General features: G+C 41.8%; 1 protein-coding gene across 4 annotated transcripts in view; it reads left to right on the top strand.

Moving 5' to 3' along the window:
- rnaset2 (ribonuclease T2) overlaps positions 1 to 21,623 on the top strand; it is a 36,072-nt gene extending 14,449 nt beyond the window's left edge. For all 4 annotated transcript variants that reach the window (XM_060925452.1, XM_060925453.1, XM_060925451.1 and 1 more), the window contains 9 exons: positions 12,031 to 12,138; positions 12,275 to 12,329; positions 12,656 to 12,705; positions 12,799 to 12,856; positions 18,308 to 18,372; positions 19,559 to 19,672; positions 19,888 to 19,933; positions 20,450 to 20,524; positions 20,643 to 21,623. In XM_060925452.1, the coding sequence (XP_060781435.1) occupies positions 12,059 to 12,138; positions 12,275 to 12,329; positions 12,656 to 12,705; positions 12,799 to 12,856; positions 18,308 to 18,372; positions 19,559 to 19,672; positions 19,888 to 19,933; positions 20,450 to 20,524; positions 20,643 to 20,855 (756 nt within the window). In that variant the 5' untranslated portion in view covers positions 12,031 to 12,058 and the 3' untranslated portion in view covers positions 20,856 to 21,623. The remainder of the gene's footprint in view (positions 1 to 12,030; positions 12,139 to 12,274; positions 12,330 to 12,655; positions 12,706 to 12,798; positions 12,857 to 18,307; positions 18,373 to 19,558; positions 19,673 to 19,887; positions 19,934 to 20,449; positions 20,525 to 20,642) is intronic.
- Positions 21,624 to 22,881: the final 1,258 nt, after the last annotated feature.

Consider the following 22,881-nt stretch of genomic DNA (forward strand, 5'->3'; position numbering starts at 1 on the left):
AACTCTACATGTACACACACACACACAGCAGACACAGGCAAGCTAAGATGACTTAAGATTACAGCGTGAGATAGAGATAAGGAGGAGACACATGTATAGTTCTGTACATATATAAATGTACATTTTCACACCACAGAAACGCCCACTTAGTCTTTGTCTGTCTATCTCTCATGCGTCATGGCATTTGCAACATGCACATCACCTTTGAACATTTGATGAATATATGACGTGACTGTTTTGTTGGGTGGCAGAATGTCCTGGGTTGCGGAACCACACGTGCGAGGGCCCGTCAAGGCCGCTAGCGGCTTTAATTTTATAGTTATTACAGAACATATCGTACTTTTTTTTTAAAATCCGTTTATAATTACACTTAAAGGGGAACTGAAGACAAATTTTTAGAATAGAATGCCTTTGTCACTCTACACATGTACAATGAGATTAAAGCTTCTCCAATAACAGTGCAAACAGCGTGTAGAGAGAGGGAGGAAGTGGGAAAAAGGGGGGGGTGTAAGGGGGGTAAGGTGCACAGACTGAGGTGTATGTGTTATGTTACACATTATGGAGTGAGGTATTGCACATATAAAGTATTGCACAGAGACAGTCACATTATAAATTATTGCACGAGAGAGTCACATAAGATAAAATATTACACATTATGAAGTATTGTAAGGTAAGGTGCACAGACTTGAGGTGTATGTGCTGTGTGTAAGGTGCACAGTCCTGAGGTGAATGTGTTGTGTGTAAGGTGCACAGTCCTGAGGTGAATGTGCGTTTCACATTATGGAGTGAGGTATTGCACATTATAAAAGTATTGCATAGAGAGAGTCACCTTATAAAGTACTGCACATTATAAATTAGTAAATAGTAAAATAAATAAAGTCAGAGCATATCCGAATTCAGGGCGGTTATGGCTTTTGGAAAGAAGCTGTTTTTTAATCGATTTGTCTTTGTCCTGATGCACCTGTAGCGCCTCCCTGAGGGCAACAGGTCGAACAGATCAAAGCCAGGGTGGGAGCTGTCCTTGATAATATTCTTAGCTCTGCTAAGGCAGCGGGAGGTGTACATGTCCATCAGGAAGAGTAGAGGGCAGCCAATGATCTGTGCTGCCTTAACTACCCTCTGGAGCCTCTCCCTGTCTACAGCAGTGCAGCTGCCGTACCATACTGTAATACAGTACATCAGTGTGCTCTCGATGGATGAGCGGTAGAAGGTCAGCAGCAGGTTGGAGTTTAGGTTGTACTTCCTGAGGACTCAGGAAGTGTAGCCGCTGCTGAGTCTTCTTAATGACTGCTGTAATGTTTGCTGACCAGGAGATGTCGGCGGAGATGAGGACGCCGAGAAACCGGAAGCTGTGGACCCTCTCCACATACATGTTGTTGATGTAGAGAGGGGCTAGGTCGGTGCTGTGCTTCCTGAAGTCAACAGTGAGCTCTTTGGTTTTCTTGGTGTTCAGAGCGAGGTTATTTTCTGAACACCAGGCTGCCAACTTCAGGACCTCCTCTCTGTAGGCTGCCTCATCTCCCTTTGAGATGAGTCCGACCACTGTGGTGTCGTCAGCAAACTTGACAATAAGGTTGTTGTGGGTCGGACTACAGTCGTGGGTGTAGAGGCAGTACAGGAGGGGGCTCAGCACACAGCCCTGTGGAGAGTCGGTGCTCAACATGCGGGTGGAGGAGAAGTGGGGGCCAAGTCTCACAGTCTGGGGCCGGTTAGTTAGAAAGTCCTTTATCCAGGCACATGTGGGGGGGGGCCCCCGAGAGTGTCCAGTTTACTGATAAGGATGTCCAGGATTATTGTGTTGAAAGCAGAACTGTAATCCACAAAGAGTATGCGGACGTAGCTCTGCTGCGTCCACATCAATTTTATCATCAAAATTCTATTTCTCATTTTATTAAATATAGGAACACCTTTTTGGTAGCTATTTTGTCACTGCTATAGCAAGTTACGAGTGTTTGAAATACGCTATGTAATACATCAGTCTATATGTCAAAGCAATGGCTGTAAACAAGATTCACTGAGACCTGTGCGAGACATCGTAGGACGGAAGTAAAACGTACAGCGGAAATCAAAGTGACCGACGTCTGCCAACGTTGTCAAAAGCCACGCGCGCCCTCTTTCAAATGCTGACGTAATCAAGCCAGAAGTTTTGTTTGTTTTGATAGCAATCAGGAAAGTTTGGGGAAAAAAGTAGGCAGTAATCGTCATTTTAAACTCATTTTTGTGCAGTATTTTGTTTGGAAAACAGTTTTCAAAATGGCAGCACTGACACCTGGCTGACACTTCATGCTTCGAAGTCTCACACAAGTCTCGTGAAGATCGCACGGATAAGCGACACCTGCCATGGACCAAACGAACTAAATTCAACATGGCTAAAAACTGAAAAGGCCGATAAGTATAATACTTATTTGCAATTAGTTGCCAATACGAGTCACGATATAAGGTTACTAAAACTGAAAACATAATTGAATAACACGTTAATTAAGAAATAAAGCAAGTTTAAAAATGACTTCAGTTCTCCTTTAATCTAGCAGCCAAACAATCGTTCCTCTTGTTCCTCTGGTCACTTCTTGATGTTAATAAGCCACACCCCACACACCCAAAAAATACAAACAAACAAACAAAAAAAAACTTTTCTGTGGCAGAATACTTCAACTAACGGGTGAGTTTCCCAAAAGCCTCTTAATGCTAAGAGCATCTTCACTAGGAGAGAGAGTGTTCATTGTGATGTTCACGCTACCATTTAACGATGACTTTTGTGCTATGATGCTTTTGGGAAAAGTTTCAAGAGTTTCAAAAGTTACTGTTTCAAGGAGCTGACACCAGAGACTCCTTCCATTTTATTAAATTAATGCTGTATCTCTTTACTGAAACTTTCACCATAACAATGAGGATACAATTATTTGTTAAATAACTTTTTTAGTCTCTTTATTATAACTTTAGATCATGTCCCTGTGATTTCCATAAAGTATTACAATGATTGCATTAATGCAAGTCTGTGCTATTTAAAAAAAATTTCTGACCAATCAGATTTGAGAATTCAGCAGCACATGAGTTTAAAGGTGACATACAGGGGTGTTTAGATGTATTAAACCCCTTTTTCACAAGTTGATACAGTTCCCTGAGGTTTTAATAAAATGTCTTTGACATGCTTTGATCAAAATACCACAAGGATAAAGCCCCACAGCTCCCTTCTCACCCCGTCTAAACACCCCTGTTCAAAACTACTGATTTGAGCCCTGAGTGGATATACTCAGATGAAGATGTACTCTAATTCCATTGAGCTCCGCTTGTGACATAGAAAGAGGAGCCAAATCTGAACAGCTTGTTGAGGCACATGTTTTCTGAAATAGGCAGCGCAGAAGAAACTGACTGGGTGTCTTATTCCAGAGTTTGTGGCTTGGTAGGCTCCAGATACTCAAATGTAAGTGCAAAAGCACTGAAAAAGTGATTTTTTTTTTTTCTTAAAATGTCCCCTTTTTAAGTTTTATTATATTAATTTTTCTACACTAAAACAAGCAGTGTGTGATTACAGGACATGGGCACTGAACTAAAAAAAAAAAATGTAAGGCGACTCATTTTAGATTTTTCGGATCACAGATCCGCTGACGGCAGTTAAATACTACCGCTAGAAAAATAAAAAGTCTGTGCGTATTTTTATTTTAACTGCCGAAACGTACAAAAAGAAATGTAAAAAAAAAATAGTCACATATTTTTTCTTGTAACCTCACTGTATCCCTGGTACTAGGTCATATTTCTTTAAGTAAAAAGTATTAGACTCGCAAATACAAATGACAATGTGTGTTGTATATATCCACTTCAGCCAAGTCCGAAAACAAAACTATTTACGACATTGAGTATTCACTTGAATGTTTTTATGGTATTTATGACTGCTTTACGACAGTGTCAACCTTGTGCTGACCATAGCTGACGCTGACAGCATGGATTCCAAGCTATCGCCTCAACTGTACGTAAGCATAAAGTGTGGTACAGAAAAATCTTTTCACTGTCTCACTAACCAAAATGTGGGCGATTTCATCTCTCAAGCGTTGAAAGTAAACAGTGAAAAGATCAAAACGATCTTTGGTTCTCAGGAAGAAGGTGGTGATGTAACGAGCGCGATGCCGAATATGCCTGCCATAACATTAGGTTGCGATTTTGGCTGCAAGTATTTGACTGTGGAATTAGAAGAGGATGGGGCCACAGAGAGTCCTATCGAATCAAGTAGCACGAACGTATCAGCCTTCGATATGCTCATGAGAGCTCGATGGTCATATGACCACATACCTTCAGAGAAGTAAGTACTGGAATGCTAGTCCATGTTATAAACTTATACACAAGAACATACACACACACACACACACACACATATACAGTGGGGCAAAAAAGTATTTAGTCAGCCACCAATTGTGCAAGTTCTCCCACTTAAAAAGATGAGAGAGGCCTGTAATTTTCATCATAGGTACACTTCAACTATGAGCGACAGAATGGGGGGAAAGAATCCAGGAAATCACATTGTCGGATTTTTAATGAATTAATTGGTAAATTCCTCGGTAAAATAAGTATTTGGTCACCTACAAACAAGCAAGATTTCTGGCTCTCACAGACCTGTAACAACTTCTTTAAGAGGCTCCTCTGTCCTCCACTCGTTACATGTATTAGTGGCACCTGTTTGAACTCGTTATCAGTATAAAAGACACCTGTCCACAACCTCAAACAGTCACACTCCAAACTCCACTATGGCCAAGACCAAAGAGCTGTCAAAGGACACCAGAAACAAAATTGTAGACCTGCACCAGGCTGGGAAGATTGAATCTGCAATAGGTAAGCAGCTTGGTGTGAAGAAATCAACTGTGGGAGCAATTATTAGAAAATGGAAGACATACAAGACCACTGATGATCTCCCTTGATCTGGGGCTCCACGCAAGATCTCACCCCGTGGGGTCAAAATGATCACAAGAACGGTGAGCAAAAATCCCAGAACCACACAGGGGGACCGAGTGAATGACCTGCAGAGAGCTGGGACCAAAGTAACAAAGGCTACCATCAGAAACACACTGCCGCCAGGGACTCAAATCCTGCAGTGCCAGACGTGCCCCCCTGCTTAAGCCAGTACATATCCAGGCCCATCTGAAGTTTGCTAGAGAGCATTTGGATGATCCAGAAGAGGATTGGGAGAATGTCATACGGTCAGATGAAACCAAAATAGAACTTTTTGGTAAAAACTCAACTTGTCGTGTTTGGAGAAGAAAGAATGCTGAGTTGCATCCAAAGAACACCATACCTACTGTGAAGCATGGGGGTGGAAACATCATGCTTTGGGGCTGTTTTTCTGCAAAGGGACCAGGACGACTGATCTGTGTAAAGGAAAGAATGAATGGGGCCATGTATTGTCAGATTTTGAGTGAAAACCTCCTTCCATCAGCAAGGGCATTGAAGATGAAACATGGCTGGGTCTTTCAGCATGACAATGATCCCAAACACACGGCCCGGGCAACGAAGGAGTGGCTTCGTAAGAAGCATTTCAAGGTCCTGGAGTGGCCTAGCCAGTCTCCAGATCTTAACCCCATAGAAAATCTTTGGAGGGAGTTGAAAGTCCGTGTTGCCCAGCGACAGCCCCAAAACATCACTGCTCTAGAGGAGATCTGCATGGAGGAATGGGCCAAAATACCAGCATCAGTGTGTGAAAAGCTTATGAAGACTTACAGAAAACGTTTGATCTCTGTCATTGCCAACAAAGGGTATATAACAAAGCACTGAGATGAACTTTTGTTATTGACTAAATACTTATTTTCCACCATAATTTGCAAATAAATTCTTTAAAAATCAGACAATGATTTTCTGGATTTTTTTTCTCATTTTGTCTCTCATGGTTGAGGTATACCTATGATGAAAATTACAGGCCTCTCTCATCTTTTTAAGTGGGAGAACTTGCACAATTGGTGACTGACTAAATACTTTTTTGCCCCATTGTATATACAATGGTGCTTGAAAGTTTGTGAACCCTTTAGAATTTTCTATATTTCTGCATAAATATGACCTAAAACATCATCAGATTTTCACACAAGTCCTGAAAGTAGATAAAGAGAACCCAGTTAAACAAATGAGACAAAAATATTATACTTGGTAATTTATTTATTGAGGAAAATGATCCAGTATTACATATCTGTGAGTGGCAAAAGTATGTGAACCTTTGCTTTCAGTATCTGGTGTGACCTCCTTGTGCAGCAATGACTGCAACTAAACGTTTCTGGTAACTGTTGATCAGTCTTGCACACCGGCTTGGAGGAATTTTAGCCCATTCCTCCGTACAGAACAGCTTCAACTCTGGGATGTTGGTGAGTTTCCTCACATGAACTGCTCGCTTCAGGTCCTTCAACATTTCAATTGGATTAAGGTCAGGACTTCGACTTGGCCATTCCAAAACATTAACTTTATTCTTCTTTAACCATTCTTTGGTAGAACAACTTGTGTGCTTAGGGTCGTTGTCTTGCTGCATGACCCACCTTCTCTTGAGATTCAGTTCATGGACAGATGTCCTGACATTCGCTGGTACAATTCAGAATTCATTGTTCCATCAATGATGGCAAGCCGTCCTGGCCCAGATGCAGCAAAACAGGCCCAAACTATGATACTACCACCACCCTGTTTCACAGATGGGATAAGGTTCTTATGCTGGAATGCAGGGTTTTCCTTTCTCCAAACATAAAGCTTCTCATTTAAACCCAAAAGTTCTATTTTGGTCTCATCCGTCCACAAAACATTTTTCCAATAGCCTTCTGGCTTGTCCACGTGATCTTTAGCAAACTGCAGACGAGCAGCAATGTTCTTTTTGGAGAGCAGTGGCTTTCTCCTTGCAACCCTGCCATGCACACCATTGTTGTTCAGTGTTCTCCTGATGGTGGACTCATGAACATTAACATTAGCCAATGTGAGAGAGGCCCTCAGTTGCTTAGAAGTTACCCTGGGGTCCTTTGTGACCTCGCCGACTATTACACGCCTTGCTCTTGGAGTGATCTTTGTTGGTCGACCACTCCTGGGGAGGGTAACAATGGTCTTGAATTTCCTCCATTTGTACACAATCTGTCTGACTGTGCATTGGTGGAGTCCAAACTCTTTAGAGATGGTTTTGTAACCTTTTCCAGCCTGATGAGCATCAACAACACTTTTTCTGAGGTCCTCAGAAATCTCCTTTGTTTGTGCCATAATACACTTCCACAAACATGTGTTGTGAAGATCAAACTTTGATAGATCCCTGTCCTTTAAATAAAACAGGGTGCCCACTCACACCTGATTGTCATCCCATTGATTGAAAACACCTGACTCTAATTTCACCTTCAAATTAACTGCTAATCCTAGACGTTCACATACTTTTGCCACTCACAGGTATGTAATATTGGAACATTTTCCTCAATAACTAAATGACCAAGTATAATATTTTTGTCTCATTTGTTTAACTGGGTTCTCTTTATCTACTTTTAGGACTTGTGTGAAAATCTGATGCTGTTTTAGGTCATATTTATGCAGAAATATAGAAAATTATAAAGGGTTCACAAACTTTCAAGCACCACTGTATACGTGTGTGTGTGTGTGTGTGTGTGTGTTAAGTGTCTCGTCGTCTTCTGCTTATCCGGGGCCGGGTCGCGGAGGCAGCAGTCTGAGCATGGAAGCCCAAACTTCCCTTTCCCCAGACACCTCGGCCAGCTCCTAGGGAAGAACACCAAGGCGTTCCCAGGCCAGCCGAGAGACATAGTCCCTCCAGCGTGTCCTGGGTCTTCCCCGGGGCCTCCTCCCAGGGGGACATGCCTGGAACACCTCCCCAGGGAGGTGCTGAAAGAGATGCTCGAGCCACCTCAGCTGATTCCTCTCGATGTGGAGGAGCAGCGGCTCTACTCCGAACTCCTCCCGAGTGACTGTGCTTCTCACCCTATCTCTAAGGGAGCGCCCAGCCATCCTGCGACGGAAACTCATTTCGGCCGCTTGTATCCGCAGTCTTGTTCTTTCGGTCATTACCCAAAGCTCATGACCATAGGTGAGGGTCAGAACGTAGATCGACCGGTAAATCGAGAGCTTCGCCTTTTGGCTCAGCTGCTTCACCACAACGGACCGGTAAAGCGACCGCATCACTGCGGAGGCCGCACCGATCCGCCTGTCGATCTCGCGCTCTATGCTTCCCTCACTCGTGAACAAGATCCTGAGATACTTAAACTCCTCCACTTGAGGCATGACTTCTCCACCAACCTGGAGAGGGCAAGCCACCCTTTTCCGGTCGAGAACCATGGCCTCTGGCTTGGAAGTGCTGATTCTCATCACAGCCGCTTCACACTCCACTGCAAACCACCCCAGTGCATGCTGAAGGTCCTAGTTTGAAGAAGCCAACAGGACATCATCTGCGAAAAGCAGAGATGAAACCCTGTGGTTCCCAAACAGGATTCCTTCCGGCCCCTTGCTGCGCCTAGAAATTCTGTCCATAAAGATTATGAACAGAACCAGTGACAAAGGGCAGCCCTGCCGGAGTCCAACATGCACTGGGAACAGGTCTGACTTACTGCCGGCAATGTGAACCAGACTCCTGCTCCGTTTGTACAGGGACCGGACAGCCCTTAGCAAAGAGCCCCGAACCCCAGACTCCTGAAGCATCCCCCACAGAATACCACGAGGGACACGGTCGAATGCCTTCTCCAAATCCATAAAGCATATGTGGACTGGTTGGGCAAACTCCCATGAACCCTCGAGCCGCCGAGTCATAACGGCTAGAAGAGCTATTACCGCCGACTCATAAATGCGCCGCCAAGCCTTAATTTTTGGCCGCCCAGTCAAAAAAAATAAAAGTTTACTTCAAAGAAAAGTAAAAAAAAAAAAAACATGCCAATACAAAACACCAAATACAAACACCAAAGTAATTCTCTGATCACAGATCGTTGTTGCGCTTTACTTTACAATAGGTTCAACATGTTTCAATGTCGCGCGGGCATATAGTCGAATGCCGAATTATCTATCTTCCGTAACGTTTTTTTCCCCTTTAAATATGTACATTCATGAACCGTAGTGGTCGAATTGTACCATTCACACCGAGTATTGCTTGAAAAGGTTTACATTAGTAATGGCCGCTCAAAATGTGGTCGACTTCGCAAGTACCGTTATCACCCCATGACACGTATTATTTTTCGAAAAAACAATAACATATATTGGGAGTGTTGTCTTCTTCCCCGGGTTCTGCTTTCTTCTATCCTGAGATAATCAGAGGCCCTTAACGCTTGCTCGCTCTCTTATCACTACACATGTGTAGTGCGGCGACAGAGGAGTGCATGTCAGTTAAGTGGCTCCGATTGCCTCAGATCTCCGAGAGGAGTACGGTGGAGAGAAAAGACACATACTTCACATCACATGAAAGGTAATTTTGTGTAGAATTCAACTAAAAACAAATATTCTATTCAATAAACATTTCAGTAACGGAGTGACAAAATAAATGTAAAGTCAGCTCCCAGTGTCAGAAGATTTTTGCACAAAAGCAGCTACTTGCGAAATAACATGCAACTTAAATGCCAGGAAATGGCATCTGAGGGGTTTCTTACGATAATTCAAAATTTTCTCGTGCGAGGGGGTACACCCCCCTCACGAACCCCCCGGCGATGGCCGCTCAATACTACTACCGTCGAGCTATAACTTCAGGTAGTGGAGAACACTGGGTGGCCTAAAGGATAGGAAGGTTAAGCTAGAGACTGCTTTTACACCAGACCCTGATTATTCACAATTAGACTTCATTGTGAATTGTAAATGTAATTTGTCGTCCTATTGTCTCAAAAACAGCTGTTATTTTAACAGGTGTTTCACATGTGCACTATTTTTCCCCTGGACCTGAGGCAGTTTGGTACATACAGTCATGTAAAAGCTGTTTTTGGACCCAGAGCCACTCTCTGTAACTAATCTCTGGTCCCATGCTATAAAATCCAAACAAATAGACCTAAAATATACCCAAAACCTGAACATTTTTCCTATATATATAGCATGACACTGTATATAGTTGACAGTGCAACCTGCTTGATATAAAAAAAACCTTTTCAAAAGTTGTGAATCAAAGGAATCGAGTGATTCATAATCAAAGTGTACAGTGTCTTGCAAAAGTATTCATCCCCCTTGGGGTTTGTCCTGTTTTGTTGCAAGCTGGAATTAAAATGGATTGTTGGGGATAGCACCATTTGATTTACACAACATACCTGCCACTTTAAAAAGGTGAAAACTTGTTTTATTGTGAGACAAATAATTAAGATGGAAAAAAAACAGAAATCTGGAGTGTGCATAGGTATTCACCTTCTTTCATATGAAATCCTTAAATAAGAGCTGGTCCAAGCAATTCACTTCATAAGTCACATAATTAGTTGATTAAGATCCACCTGTGTGCAGTCAAAGTGTCACATGATCGGTCACATGATTTCTGTATAAATCAACCTGTTCTGGAAGGACCCTGACTCTGCAACACTACTAAGCAAGCAACATGAAAACTAAGGAGCCTCTAAACAGGCCAGAGACAAAGTTGTGGAGAAGTATAGATCAGGGTTGAGTTATAAAAAAAGATCCCAAACTTTGAATATCCCAGGGAGTGCCATTTAAATCCATTACAGCTAAATGGAAAAGATATATCCCCACTACAAACCTGACAAGAGAAGGTCCCGCCCACCAAAACTCACAGACTGGGCAAGGAGGACATTACAGTAATCAGAGATGCAACAAAGACATCAGCCATAACACTGAAGGAGCTGCAAAGATTCACAGTGGAGATGGGAGTATCTGTCCATAGGACCACTTTAAGACATACACTCCACAGAGTAGGGATTTATGGAAGAGTGGCCAGAAAAAAAGGCATTGCTTAAAGAGCAAAATAAGAAATCACGTTTGGAGTTTGCCCAACAGTATGTGGCAGACTCCCTAAACACATGGAAGAAGATTCTCTGATCAAATGAGACAAAAATTTAACTTTTTGGCCATCATGGGAAACGCCATGTGTTGTGCAAACCCAACACTCTGAGAACACCATTCCTACAGTGAAGCATGGTGGTGGCAGCATCATGCTGTGGGGAGGTTTTTCATCTGCAGGGACAGGAAAGCTGGTCAGGACTGAAGGAAAGCTGGATGGCACTAAATGCAGGGCAATTCTGGAGGAAAACCTGTTTGAGTCAGCCAGAGGTTTGAGACTGGGACGAAGGTTCACGTTCCAGCAGGACAATGACCCTAAACATACTGCTAAAGCTACACTCGAGTGGTTTAAAGGGAAATATTTAAATGTCTTGAAATGACCTCGTCAAAGCCCAGACCTCAATCCAATTGAGAATCTGTGGCATAACTTGAAGATTGCTGTACACCAGCACAACCCATCTAACTTGAAGGAGTTGGAGCAGTTTTGCCTTGAGGAATGGGCAAAAATCCCAGTGGCTCAATGTGCTAAGCTAATAGAGACATACCCCAAGAGACTTGCAGCTGTAATTGCAGCAAAAGGTGGCTTTACAAAGTATTGACTTTTTTGGGGGAGGGGGGGAATACCTATGCATACTCCAGATTTCTGTTTTTTCATCTTAATTATTGTGTCACAATAAAACAATTTTCACCTTTAAAGTGGTAGGCATGTTGTGTAAATCAAATGGTGCTAACCCCCCAAAAATCCATTTTAATTCCATCTTGTAATGCAAAGGACAAACACCAAGGGGGATTAAAATTTTTGCAAGACACTGTATGTTGTTATCGGTACTATTTACTGCTAATGTTTGCTACTTCTGGTTTAAATCTCTGGGGAAACAACACACGTAGAAAAGCACTTTGAAGAGACATTTTTACTTATTGTTTATTACATTGTTTGTTTTCTTACTCTTCTTTATAAAAAATGTTTCAGACTTTCATAATTTTAAATCCATAATTATGGCCTTGCTCTTTAAACAGAAACTTTAGCTCATGGTGTAAGACTTCTTAAGTTTCAACATCACTGTCTTTTTTTTTTTTTTAAACATCACTGTGTCTTTTTTTTCTGTCTCTATATTTCAGACCAAGCTGTGCTAATTGTTGAAGAAAAATGAAGACATCCCATCTCATCATCCTGTGTCTTATGTACTGTGGATCTGTCCTTCTGACATCAACCCATAGCATTTCTATGTAAGCTTATATTTTATAAATAAGCTTGCATGTCTTTTGTTGTTGTTGTTTTTTTGTTGTTTTTTTTAATGATGTCAAGACTGCAGTAATTTGCGAATCTGAATCAGTCCTTATCAGTTTTTATTACTTGTTTTAGGAAAGACTGGACTAAACTCATCCTGACTCACCACTGGCCACAAACATTTTGCAGTGTAAGCACCTGAATGATTTATGTATCTGTATACTTGCTTATTATTCTGTAGTTTCTATGCGCCGAGACCTTTTCCTATAACGTCACACATTAAATTATAATTTAATACCACAGTAAGTCTGCTCAGCGTTCCTAAATCGTGTCCTGTCATGACACACAGTACCCTGTGTTACAGTATGTAGAACAAGTTAGTTCCTCTTATTGTTGTGGTGTAGCTGCAATAAACAGTCATTCCTTTAAGTTTATTCTCCTATCAGAGTCGTGCTGTTAGAAGTTTGATCAACACCTCTAGATTTTGGAATTTATAACATGCTTCTGTGTTTGTAGATGGAAAAATGCACTGCAAACTTTAGTTACTGGACCCTACATGGATTATGGTATGTTCAGAGTTCTTCTGTCCCTTTTTTTTTTTAAATATAAAAGATATCTGAACTGTTCAGTGCAGAATAATAAAATGTTTTTGTGCACAGGCCTAACAGCGGTGCTGAATGTAACACATCCTGGCATTTCAATGCAAGTTTGATTCAGGTAAGTGTCAGTGTGTGTGGTGAAATACTCTCAAAATCCTCACAGCTACAGTGCTCAGCGTAAATGAGTGCACCCCCTTTGAAAAGTAACATTTTAAACAATATCTCAATGAACACAAACAATTTCCAAAATGTTGACAAGACAAAGTTTAATATAATATCTGTTTACCCTATAACGTGAAAGTAAGGTTAATAATATAACTTAGATTACACATTTTTCAGTTTTACTCAAATTAGGGTGGTGCAAAAATGAGTGCACCCCACAACAAAAACTACTACATCTAGTACTTTGTATGGCCTCCATGATTTTTAATGGCAGCACCAAGTCTTCTGTGCATGGAATGAACAAGTTGGCGACATTTTGCAACATCAATCTTTTTCCATTCTTCAACAATGACCTCTTTTAGGTGACTGGATGCTGGATGGAGAGTGATGCTCAACTTGTCTCTTCAGAATTCCCCAAAGAAAATAATTTCTTTCCACCACAAAGGTGAAGGCTACAAGGAGATCAGCAAAGCTTTACTTATCAGTCAGAATACTGTAGCAAAAGTGGTACAAAAATTTAAGAAAGATGGAACTGCAACCATCTCACAGAGACGTCCAGGTCGTCCATGGAAGTTAACACCTCGACAGGAGCGTCTTCTGATGAGAAGGGTTGAAGAAAATCGGCATGCAAGTTCACTGCAGTTATCTAAAGAAGTAGAAAGCCAAACTGGGGTGACTATTTCCCGTGACGCAATACGGCCTACACTGCAGAGGAATGGCATGCATGGAGGCCGTCCACAAAAGAAGCCTCTCCTAAAGCCCAGACACAAAAAAGCCCGCCTAGAGTTTGCCAGGGCCCATGCTGACAAAGATGAAGGCTATTGGGACTCTATACTCTGGAGTGATGAGACCACGATAAATGTTTTTGGAACTGATGGCTTCAAAACTGTATGGTGTCGCAAAGGTGAGGAATGCAAAGAAAAATGCATGGTGCCTACAGTGAAACATGGTGGTGGCAGTGCCCTTATGTGGGGCTGCATGAGTGCTCCTGGTGTCGGGGAGCTGCATTTCATTGATGGCATCATGAATTCACAGATGTATTGCTCTAGACTGAAAGAGAAGATGCTACCATCACTCCGGGTCATCGTGCACTTTTCCAACATGACTAAACCATCTAAGGCCAATGTTGGATTTCTGAAGAAGAACAGGGTGAAAGTGATTCAGTGGCCAAGTACGTCTCCTGATCTGAACCCAATCGAACACCTATGGGGAATTCTGAAGAGACAAGTTGAGCATCACTCTCCATCCAGCATCCAGTCACTAAAAAGAGGTCATTGTTGAAGAATGAAAAAAGATTGATGTTGCAAAATGTTGCCAACTTGTTCATTCCATGCCTAGAAGACTTGGTGCTGTCATTAAAAATCATGGAGGCCAAAGTACTAGATGTAGTAGTTCTTGTTGTGGGGTGTACTCATTTTTGCACCACCCTAATTTGAGTAAAACTGAAAAAAAGTGTAATCCAAGTTATATTATTAACCTTACTTTCACATAAGTTAAACAGATATTATATTAAACTTGTCAACATTTTGGAAATTGTTTGTGTTCATTGAGATATTGTTTAAAATATTACTTTTCAAAAGGGGTGTACTCATTTACGCTGAACACTGTACGTATGAAGAAGAAGAAACCTTTGTCACATGCCCACTTCAAGCACAGTGAGATTCATCCTCTGCATTTAACCCATCTGAAGCAGTTAACACACACACACACACACCCAGAGCAGTGGGCAGCCATACTACAGCGTGCAGGGAGCAGTCAGGGGTTAGGTACCTTGCTCAAGGGCACTTCAGCCCAAAGCAGCCCCATGTTAACCTAACTGCATGTCTTTGAACTGTGGGGGAAACCAGAGCACCCACAGGAAACCCACACAGACACAGGGAGAACATGCAAACTTCACACAGAAAGGCCCCCGCCGACAGCTGGGCTCGAACCCAGAACCTTCTTGCTGTGAGGCGACAGTGCTAACCACTACACCACCGTGCCGCCGTATGGTATTACTGTTTGACGGATCTACTCTGGTGCAAGATGGACGTGGCCAAAATTGTGTCGTACATGCTACTGCTGTCAGGATCCTTAGAACTAGTTTCCTTTGCACATCCATTCCATTGGTATTTGTGCTACAATCAATAAAAGAAAGAAACTAGGTTTAAAGGTGGCATACAGTTCTGGTCAGAAGTTTACATACAGTGACGTGAATGTCATCTTGGATATGAACGTCATGGCAATATTTGGGCTTTCAGTCATTTCTTTGAACTGTTCTTTTTCTGTGTCAGAATGATTGTACAGCATGAATGAATGAATGAACCCTTTATTGTCACTAGTCACAAGTACCAGTGAAATTGGCCATCAACCCATCCGTACATATACACATACATACAATTGACAAAGGGGGAGTAGACAGGACAGGAAGACAGGGATGGAAAGAAAATACAGAATAACATGAGGAGAGGGGAGGAGAAAAAGCAACCCCCACACTATACTCCTGTGGGGAGTACAGTGTGGGAACATTAAAAAAAAACACCGATCGGGGGAGGGGGCAGAGGGGGGGAGGTAACCTAGTGCAAGTAAGCAGCCGTCCGTTCCTGCAGCCATGACGGCGCTGGCCGTGCACCCGCTTGTCACACCGGGGGTAAAAAGTGGCGACCTTGGGAAGTGGGGGAAGGAATGCAAGAGCATCTCACTGCAGTGATCTTCAGGGGGAGTTGTTCCAGCAATGGCCTTGACCGAGGCCAGTGCTGTCTGAGGGGGCCGAAAGCAGATAAGATTGGGATTGTTTGGTCTTGGGGCGAGTAGACGCATTCTTTTACACGACTACTCCGTTTGTCCATTCTGGTCTCCAAAGCGATCCATTTTCCTTTGCAAAGCCAAGAGCTTCTCCATGATGTTATCTATGTCGCGGTTTAAGTTCTGAATAGCCACAGTCTGAGTGCCGACAGCTCTGCCCACCGCTTCAATCATGTCGGGCAGCTTTATGGGGCTTTGGACAGCTGTCACCATTTTCCGATTTCCTCGATACCAGGGCAATGCCTAATCCAATCAGCAAAATACCTGTAATCATGGTTCCAAATAGGTAGATGTCTTCAGTGTCCTCCACAGAAAGAACCGCCAGGCACACGACCCGCCACTTCTCCCACGCGTTCATCGTGTAGCCAGCTGCGAACGTTCCGGCAGGACAGGCCGGTTCCCCCGAACCCAGGCTTCTCGTCAAATTGTGTCAATTGCGCGGAGACACCAATTTATCAATTCCATGATTTTTAGTTTGGAGAGCAGTGCAGAGAGAGTCTCTCAAAAGTATAGACACCAGACAGACGAACCGAGAGGAGCAAAGCAGGGAAGATAAGGGAGAGGAGAGGGAGAGAAATGTGACCGCCTTCCGTGAGAGCACGGAGAAAGACATTCATCTTTAATGAAAAAAAAAAACACACACTAGAATTTGGTACACAAGTTTTAATTTTCTTTGGGTTTTCTGAAATGAACACAGGGTCAAAATTATACATACAGGGTCAAAGTTTTATATACGCTCACTTAAATTATTAATTCAGAGGTGCTGAAACTTCCAAAATGTCTCTTATCTTGCCAAGGCCAAGGTCTCTTAACTTCCTGTTAGTGATCATGATTGACTACAGCTGGTAGCATCTCTGTCTTCATAAAAAGGGTTTGTTTACAGCACTCATTGCATTGTGTGTTGGTCAATCCAATGGGAAAGTCCAAGGAGCTCAGTGCAGATCTGAGAAAGAAGATTGCAGATATACACAACTCCGGAATGTCTCTTGGAGCCATTTCTAAACAACTGCAAATTCCAAGATCAGTTCACACAATTTGTATGTGAGGTGTAGTCACGTTGCCAAGCCACTTTGCTTCAAGAAAACCCAAACTGTTACTCTCAGCTGAAAGGACATTGGTTTGGATGGTCAGGAACAACCTGGGAACCACCATGCCACAGCCGTTAACTGGAAGTTGATGGATCACTGTCTGCAATTCAGATCACCATGGACTAAGAGGCTGCTATCCAAGAAATAACCCCCTGCTCCAAAATTGACACCTTCAAGCTTAACTAAAAGTTTGAAGCTGACCACACGGACAAAGAAAAAGCCTTCTGGAGGATAGCTGTGTTGTCAGATGAGACAAAGATTGAGTTGTTTGGCCACAATGACCACCATGTACAGAGGGACACTGTATCAAGTAGCGGTGGTAGGATCATCATGCTCTGGGGCTGTTTTGCTGCCAGTGGAACTGGTCCATTGCATAAAGTGGATGGAATAATGAAGAAGCAGAACTACCTCAGAATTCTTCAGCATAAACCATCAGAAACTTGAACACGACTTGGGAGTTACAACAGGACAATGAACCCAAACATGCATCAGAGCTGGTTGTGGAGGATAAAGCAGGCTAACATTAAACTTAAAACAAGTCCTGACTTCAACCCTAATTGAAAATATATGGACCGTGCTTAAGTCAAGTCCATGCCAAGAAAAAAATAATTTAATTGAACTTTATCAATTCTACCATGAAGAGTCATGAAATATCCAACCAGAATTCTGCCAGAAGATTGTTCATGGTCAACAAAAATGTTTGGTCAAGGTGAATCTTGCGAAGAGACATTTTACCCAAATATTAGGTGTGCTGTATGTATATTTTTGACCCTGTGTTGATTTCAGAAAACCAAATTCTAGCGGATTTTTTTAATTAAAGCTGTATGCTGTACAATCATTCTGCCACAGAAAAAGAACAGTTCAAAGAAATTACTTAAAGCCCAAATATTCATATCCAAGATGACATTCATGCCACTGTCTGTAAACTTCTGACCACAACTGTATTATACTTCTTATTCTCAAGTTGACACAGTTCTCCGAGGTCTTAATGAAGTGTCCGTGACATGCTTTGGTCAAAATACAAGGATAAATCCCACAGCTCCCTTCTCACCCTGTCGAAACAGCCTTGTTCAGAACAGCTGATTTTGAGTGTCTGTGCCTTTAAATGATAATGAGCCACTGCTGACTCTATGCCTCCAAGCAGGTAGTGCTTTCCTCATGAATAATTAATTCACAAAGGCAGTTCTCAAGCCATGAGTGGAGATACTCGGATGAGGGGGCGGGATGAGTCTAATGAGCTCCCTTGTGACGGAGAAATAAAATGTCGGTCAAATCTGAACGGCCATGTTTTCTGAAACGGGCAGCCTAAAAGAAACTGACTGGGAGACTTGTTTCAGAGTTGGTGGCTTGGTAGGCTCCAGATACCCAAATGAAAGTGCACAAGCACTGGAAAAGTGAGTTTTTCTGAAAATCTTTGCTCACTGTGAAGCTTTTTTTGCAGAATCTTCTCAACTGATTTGGAGGTCATTTCTACCATTTGTCTAATTTTTCACCATTCTACACCCCACCACTACTTACCTACATATACTTTACAGGACCTGCTCCCAGAAATGAAGACATTTTGGCCAAATCTTCTTAATCCTGAATCTGCAGTGTTCTGGTATGATCTGTGCCTTTTTATGTACAGTATAATTAAGTTATTCCACGAAATCGAGTCATATCTGAGCTGATGGCTGATGAGGCGCGTAGTGCCAAGTCGGCTCAAAGCCATGTATGACAAGATTGAGTGGAATAACTGTTTTATTCTTTCCATGTTCACTGGATTTTGAGAAGTAGAGCATTTTTATTTTTTGCAAATTCATTAATAAACTTTGTACAAAACGTCCGACCAAAATAATTTCCGCTTAGACTGTAAACAAACCAGTGAAATGATAGCACTTTGTAAAAAAAAAATGCTATAATAATCTCATTATCTCTAGCCGCTTTATCCTGTTCTACAGGGTCGCAGGCAAGCTGGAGCCTATCCCAGCTGACTACGGGCGAAAGGCGGGGTACACCCTGGACAAGTCGCCAGGTCATCACAGGGCTGACACATAGACACAGACAACCATTCACACTCACATTCACGCCTACGGTCAATTTAGAGTCACCAGTTAACCTAACCTGCATGTCTTTGGACTGTGGGGGAAACCGGAGCACCCGGAGGAAACCCACGCAGGCACAGGGAGAACATGCAAACTCCACACAGAAAGGCCCTCGCCAGCCACGGGGCTCGAACCCGGACCTTCTCGCTGTGAGGCGACAGCGCTAACCGCTACACCACCGTGCCGCCCTGCTATAATAATAATTCTTGAAAAATAAAAGATACGTCCTTGCTATCAAATATATTTATTCCATATTTTTTTGCTTTATTGTAATTTTTGGGGTTTTGTTTTCAAGTAGAGTTTTTATTTCATCCTTGTTTGGTTCAGCAACACACTCCGCCATTATTTTCTTCTTCTTTAGGGTTTTTTGGCAATTGGCAAACCAACTTAAAGGTGCATTACTGCCATCAACTGGGCTGGAGTCTGGAACAGGAGATATTTGGGGGGGGCTGTATTCTTTTAGCTGTTTGTTTCTTTTAAATACTTGATAAAGTGATTATATCTGACTTGATGCGCTCCATCATTTTGTTTTTCTCTACTCATGGTATATGAGCTGATAGCCTAGTAGTAGAATAGCCAATCGGAGCGCACGATTGCTCATATCCGGCGAACGTGGATAGAATAATGTTTGTGATTTGCCGTTATGATGACTACCACAACTTTACAGTTCTGCTGTATTGAATTTTATCTCTGGTTATTTAGGAAGCATGAATGGACAAAGCATGGGACGTGTGCTGCTAAAGCAGAGGCCTTGGACACTCAGCACAAATACTTCGGCAAAGCCCTGGAACTTTACCGCAAGCTGGACCTTAATGGGTGGGTGAAGCTTTGTAGCATTAAAATACAGGAATGTATTATTAGGTTGTTAATGTAAGCAGAGATTTTATATAACATTTACAGGAGGAGTTTTCACTGTTAGCACTGTGGTTCCTGTTGGGACAAGATGAATGAAGCACAAAGCAAAGCCAAGTTAGAAGTTCTCCTGTACTGGCGTGATTTTTCTTAATTCACCATTTCTTTTTTGGCTTTAGTGTTTTAAAGAAGAGCGATATCATTCCTTCTGAAAACTACTACAAGGTAAGTCGTAGGACTTGTATAATAATAATAACGTGAATGGAACTGTTTTATGATATAGCTATATGAAAAGGAGTTTGGAACTCTTATCATTTCTAAGAACTTTGAGAACTTAATGTTTTAAATAACGTAAAATGGAGCTGTTGACTCCATTAATAGCTCAGTGATTTTTTTTTTTTTTAATTACAGAAATTATTTGGATGCATTTTAAGTAAACAGCCCAATGGAAAACATGTCCCAGAATCTTTATTGTTTAATGGTTCTGGGGAGTTCAGAGTCTGTTAGATTTCAGAATGTCTGATGACTTTATTACGTTTCACTTCTAGGTGTTTTGGTCTTGCATGATGCATTAATAAATAAATAAATCTATGAGCTTAGCACGTAAGGAAACAGTGATTCATTGTTCTTGTTAGTCAGATGACCACTTTATGCCCTTTTGGTTGTTTAACTTCTCTAACAATCAGCTGTGGTTTTTAATGCATACATGTCATGGGATATCACTGCTGATCTTTTGCTTAGCTAACAGATGTGGAAGGAAGCATCAGCAATTCGTATGGCGTAATCCCAAAAATTCAGTGCGTTTCCCACAAAAAGGTAAGAATCTGAAAGGATTTGGTCTGGGGGAAAAAAAAAAAAGATTTGTAAATCAGATTACTCTGTATTCTCTACTGATCATTGTTATTGTAAATATTTTTTCCCCAAAATGTCTTAGGAAAGCGAGTTCCAGATGTTGGGCCAAATAGAGATCTGTTTTGATAAGCAGTTTCAACTTATCGACTGTGAAAAGAACACAGAGAAGCTTCAGAGCCGAGAAAGTCTGAAGTTTTTCTTCGACGGACACCCAGGATTCAGTGTGTGCGATGCCTCTGTGCCAGTCTACTATCCTCCACTAAGAAGCTCACTGCAGACACCAGGCTTTCTTTAAACTGTTGAGCTTGATATGATGAAATCCGATATGATGCGATCGTAATTTAATCCTTGTCCCGTTTGTGCCTTTTGAAATATGAAACTCTTGAGGGAACAGTGTTTTCTTGGCAGCCAATTTATAGTGCTAGTTTGAACAACCCACCGACCTCACAACATGTCGGACCAGTAGACCTCCAGGTATGGGCTTGTGAGTCTGTGCATTCACATTTCCACCACTGGAGGTCACCACCTGCACCGTCAATAACTGGAGAAAGCTGAAAAGTGATAATGATGTTATGTAATCGTGATGTTAAGTTTTCACTATGCACTCATTTAGCTGTGGTCCTGGGTGAGGGGGAGTAAATTAAATGTGCATTAGTGTATCATTATTACCAATTTTACCAACATCAAACCCTTTTAAAACCCGTTCATTAAAAGCATACCAAGTTGTTCATTTTGTACTCCGTGTTTAACAGTACATTAGCATATCAGCTGCAGTAATTTCCTTCCTCAGCCATTTAAGAGGATGCCATGCAACTGAGCCTTTATAGACAATCATTTAAGTTCAGAATGTTAGGAAACCCATAACCCACTGTACTGTAATGTAGTCTGGCTTATTACAAATTATAAGCTGCATTGCTGGTTATGATTATCAACGTTATCTCTCTTATAGAGTTTCTAGCATTTTCTCCATACTGAAAATCTTGGAGAGCTTTATTTTTATTTGTGCAATTTTTAATCCAATGTAATAGGTCTGAATTAAAATAAAAAATTAACTTGTCCCTTATTGGTGGATTTATTTATTTTATGAAACAGTACTTTTGCTTAAAAGACAAGATTTGAATTTATTAGGTCAAGTTTCAAATTAGATTCCTGTGAACGGGTTTCCTGAACAACTGTGTCGAGCAGAAAAACATTTCAAAATGGACAAGAAGTTGAATCTTGAGGCAGTAGGGCTACAATAACAGGAATCGTATGGTTATAGTGGGAAGTTCACCGAAACTGAATAGTTGAACGTTCAAAAAAAAAAAACCTCAGATTCCTGTTCTTGACATGTGTAATCAACATGCTCACAATTTTCAAAAGATGTGCAGTTTCTTACTCTTTATTTATATGGGTTTTTCCAAAACCAACACAGGGTCAAAAAAATATAAATACACATCCACTTAGATTAAAAATTCAGTGGTGCTGAACGTTCCAAAATGTCTTAACTTGCCAAGGACTTTTCACTTCCTGTTAGGGATTATGATTGACTATACCTGGTAGCAACCAAGAGTTGGCCTAGTGGTTTGCGTGTCTGCCTTTGACCAGGAGATTGCGAGGTCTACTCGTGGTCGGGTCATACCAAAGACCATCATAAAAATGGTACCTACTTCCATCTGGCAAGGCACACTACAATACAGATGTGAGTGGGGAGTCAAACTCTTGCAGCTACCAGAGGACTAGCCCCCCGCTGTACCTCTAGCTGTATTGAGGTATTTCACCTGACGTCACAGGGTCACGTGACGCCCCGGTGTCCACCATTTTGGACGGCAAGCTAGCTAATGTCAACAACAGTAGCTGGTATGTTACTGTAGCAATATTTACGTTCAGTCATTTGGATGACTGTTAAAACCTTTCAGTCTCAAGTTTTTCCTTTACTGGATTTACTAGTTTACTGAGCTAGCGCGCGCTGGCTCCCGGCGAGCGCGCGCTGGCTCCCGGCGAGCGCGCGCTGGCTCAGTAAACTAGTAAATCCAGTAAAGGAAAAACTTGAGACTGAAAGGTTTTAACAGTCATCCAAATGACTGAACGTAAATATTGCTACAGTAACATACCAGCTACGATGTTGTTGACATTAGCTAGTGCTAACAGCTAGTTGCTAATACACTGCTATAACTACACCGACCCTAATAATACAGTTCTTGGTCATTGCCTGGTAACAGCAAATTTATAACGGGCCATGTCTCAACAGACTAAGAAGTTATTTCAATGACATTTAATAACATTTTGTTTATCCTGAGGACCGAAAGTAAATGAAAATGTGAACAAACCTTAGCTGTAAT

The sequence above is a fragment of the Neoarius graeffei genome, chromosome 7, assembly GCF_027579695.1.
Source record: "Neoarius graeffei isolate fNeoGra1 chromosome 7, fNeoGra1.pri, whole genome shotgun sequence".
In the NCBI taxonomy this organism is placed as follows: Eukaryota; Metazoa; Chordata; class Actinopteri; order Siluriformes; family Ariidae; genus Neoarius; species Neoarius graeffei.